Raw genomic sequence first — 3,586 nt, forward strand, 5'->3', positions numbered from 1 at the left:
TAGGGAGGGGCATATTTGGACGTAATTTTTTTGGAAAATTGGACATGGCCCCGCTGCCTACTAAGTTTTTTGTACATATCTCGGAAACTGCTATAGCTACGTCAGCCAAGCTCTACAGAGTTGTTTCATTCAAGCATTTCCATATACTGTTCAAAAATGGAAGAAAGTGGATAATAACCACGCCCACCTCCCATACAAAGTTTATGTTGAAAATCACTAAAAGTGCGTTAACCGACTAACAAAAAACGTCAGAAATACTAAATTTTACGGAAGAAATATCAGAAAGAAGCTGCACCCAGGGTTTCTTTAAAAATTGAAAATGGGCGCGGCGTCGCCCAATTATGGACCAAAAACCATATCTCAGGAACTACTCGACCGATTTCAATGAAATTCGGTACACAATAGTTTCTTAACTGAAATCGGTTCACAACCACGCCTTCTTCCAATATAACGCTATTTTGAATTGCATCTGATGCCTTCTCTGTATAATATATACATTAGGAAGCAATGATGATAGCGGAATAAAACTTTACACAAATACGGTATTTGATGCGAGAGTATAAAATATTCGGTGACACCCGAACTTTGCGCTTCCTTACTTGTTAAACTTTCAATTTCACACTATCTATCAAAAAAATAAATTTGAACAGGTCGACCTTTGCCCAACAACCACTTGCAAAAACTTTGGAAAAGATCGTATGATCGGTCAACTCGAAGTATATAAAGCATTTTTGGCGTCATATTCAGCCTTGAGACACTTTTCTATATATGGAGTACGAGCAAGCTTGAAGGTATGCTTTGCACCCCCAACCTATTGCTTGCATTTTTGGTTTGCATTGTGCAATATAAAACCAAGAGAACGGCCTTAATAAGATGCAGTATACGGATCCTATGGTCAAAATTCTGTTCCAAGACTAAGTATCATGAATTTTGCAAATAATAAGACTGAAATTATAAGATATTAAATATATTTTTTGCGTCTGTTTAAAGTAAAAGTTATATGCTTCCAAAAACACCCTACTCTATATGTGTTTACATAACGAAGTTAATTCAAGCACTTTATTTGAAGAACACTCTGAAACGTATACAAATATTTTAATTAAAGAAAGGCATCAAGATAAAAACAAAAAAAAAATGGAAGCACGCTGTTTGCCAGTAAAAACGAAAATATTTAAAATATGTATGCTGAAGGCATTATTGACTTTGAAAATGAGCGAAGTCGGATAATACAAATAATATAGTTTTTTTGAAACTCTCAATTTCGGACAGAAAAACTTTAATCCACTTTTATGTCTAAAGAAAAGTCTTCTTGGGGTGAAAGGGACATGTGAAAAATTCTAAAGCGATATCTCCAAAGCTGAGGAACTATGTACTTCGCGTATATGTATGGTATACACTTTGCGGAGTCTCCATCGATTCTTTCTAGGCGTCACAAACTTCATGGCAAAACTGATATAGCCTGTTAGGGATAAAATGAAGTTATAAGAATACAAATGCTATTCTCAAGCTGTGGATTCACAACTCTAAATACAACATCGTCATATAAATATAACACACACACGAGCAATAAGTATTTAAAAACTAAACGCCATTTGGGGTTTGCACCAATGTCAAGAATGAAGTTGAGTAATAAAGTTGAATGTAATTAAAATGCTTATTTGTAGAGCCAATAGGTTTGATAAATATTTAGTTGCTTACCAACTTTGTAGTTCTTGAGATAAGAAGCCTTATGAAAGGGAAGCTTTGAAGTACAAACATATCATAAAATTATGCATATTTATGGGGGCCTCTTCAGTTTTGACTTGTAATGCTTAGACTTCCATACTCAAAATTAAAAAGTATCGAACTAAAAGGTTGTCCAAGCATAACTATAACACACTTGCTAATAAATTTTCATCCCCAAATATTCCGTTTCTGCATTTTAACACAAATACAGCAGTTTAGATGTTGCAATCGTGCGATTCCTAAACGTAGTATATTTCTGCTGGTTAACCCAAGTTGTTAACCTCGAAATTACTTGCAAAATAGAAGTTCTAAAAATTTTATTTTAACCTAAATTCATTTAAGGAATTATATTTCACAGGTTCTAAAAGCCGATTTCAGCTCTATGCTGCAACCATCTACTCAGGGTTCCATTGAAAAACGAGTGTTCGGAGTTTTCATTAGACTCCAAAAACACGATTTAATTTGTCGATCAACTTCTAGTTTCCCACAACCCTCCATTAAATTCAAATATTATACTATTTCTATGGAAGCTGCGCTCGATTTTATAAAAGTTATTTTCTGTAGACGTTTGTAAACAACTTCCTGAATTCTCACAATAAATTCAGGTGATATTTCATATAAAAGTCGACAAATATTCAATATAAGTGAGTCTGTTCTGGTCCGGTTCACCACAACCAAACTACATTTTCCAACTTTCCGTTGGTATAACAAGAGTGTTTTAACCGAAGCGCAGAGTTTCTGATTTCGTCGCCACTGCGAATATATATTCTTGTAATGCTAAGGTTTGCACTCGAAAAAAAATTGGTAAAGTTCCATTAAACCACATCTGAACTCAAAGGTGGCAAAATTAACACTTTTTGAAATTGAATTAAATTAAAATACACAGAACTACACTTGTATATAAAGACATATGTATACACACTTAGATATGAAGCTATTACCAAAAAGTTTTCAGATTATTTTAGGTCCAAAGCATATTTTTAGTGTTCGCTTTATTGAACAAAATAATTATTTGTTGTCGTAAATGTTTGTTGATTTTTTATAGATAACTGCTTTAAAACAATAATCCGCTGATAAACGTTAGTCAAGTAATAAATTTTATCGATTGTGAAATTAATTTCACAATTCTTAAATTTGCTCGGCTCAATCACAAATCAAAGACATACCACGCCAATATATTTTTAACTTCACAAAATAGCATACAGTGGTTCTCAATTCCATGCAGCAAAATATGTTTAAGCATAGTGCAGTACAAACAGGCAACTCATATTTGAGCATATTACAATTTTAAAATACGCTTAGTACAATGAGCATACACGGCGTATACGTAACATAAAGCTCGGTCTAATTGATGGCGATCACCTCTTACTTACTCTTACTTACCATATTTCACAGTTCTTTCGTTGAAGTCAGTAAAAGGCGCGGCACACAACCGTTATTTGTTCTGTCACAATATTGCACAATAATAAGAAATCGGATAACACAAATTTTCAATAACAGATTTTGAGTCTCTTTAGACGAATCGCGTAGTTAACATTCCTTCCATAACTATTTCAAATTTAAAATATGCAAATATCAACAAATAATTTCGTATAAACATTTGTTCACTATCAGATGGAATTATAGGTTAGTTGTTCCGCTTCTTATACTCGCCATTCTTAAGCCGCCGAACCTATTGATAAACTGTTGAATGTGTCAAACTGAAAACATATAGAGGCCCCATAATATTCGCTCCACCACACCACATGTTACTCCCTTATCAATATAGTCCGTCGTGTACGTACATATGTATACAGACATGTCTCCGTTAGCTCTCAGCGGACACCTTGCTCCGATTATGCCAATATACATGTGTATGTAG

At 34.0% G+C, this 3,586-nt stretch overlaps 1 protein-coding gene across 1 annotated transcript in view; it reads right to left on the bottom strand.

Annotated features, from left to right (window-relative positions):
* Window positions 1-3,355, bottom strand: part of LOC108973041 (probable phospholipid-transporting ATPase IF) — a 36,177-nt gene extending 32,822 nt beyond the window's left edge. The window contains exon 1 of the mRNA XM_018940040.1: window positions 3,109-3,355. Within this exon, the coding sequence (XP_018795585.1) occupies window positions 3,109-3,111 (3 nt within the window). The 5' untranslated portion in view covers window positions 3,112-3,355. The remainder of the gene's footprint in view (window positions 1-3,108) is intronic.
* Between the last annotated feature and the right edge of the window lie 231 nt (window positions 3,356-3,586).

This window comes from Bactrocera latifrons, unplaced genomic scaffold, assembly GCF_001853355.1.
Source record: "Bactrocera latifrons isolate USDA-ARS-PBARC rearing strain unplaced genomic scaffold, ASM185335v1 scaffold_45, whole genome shotgun sequence".
Lineage (NCBI taxonomy): Eukaryota > Metazoa > Arthropoda > Insecta > Diptera > Tephritidae > Bactrocera > Bactrocera latifrons.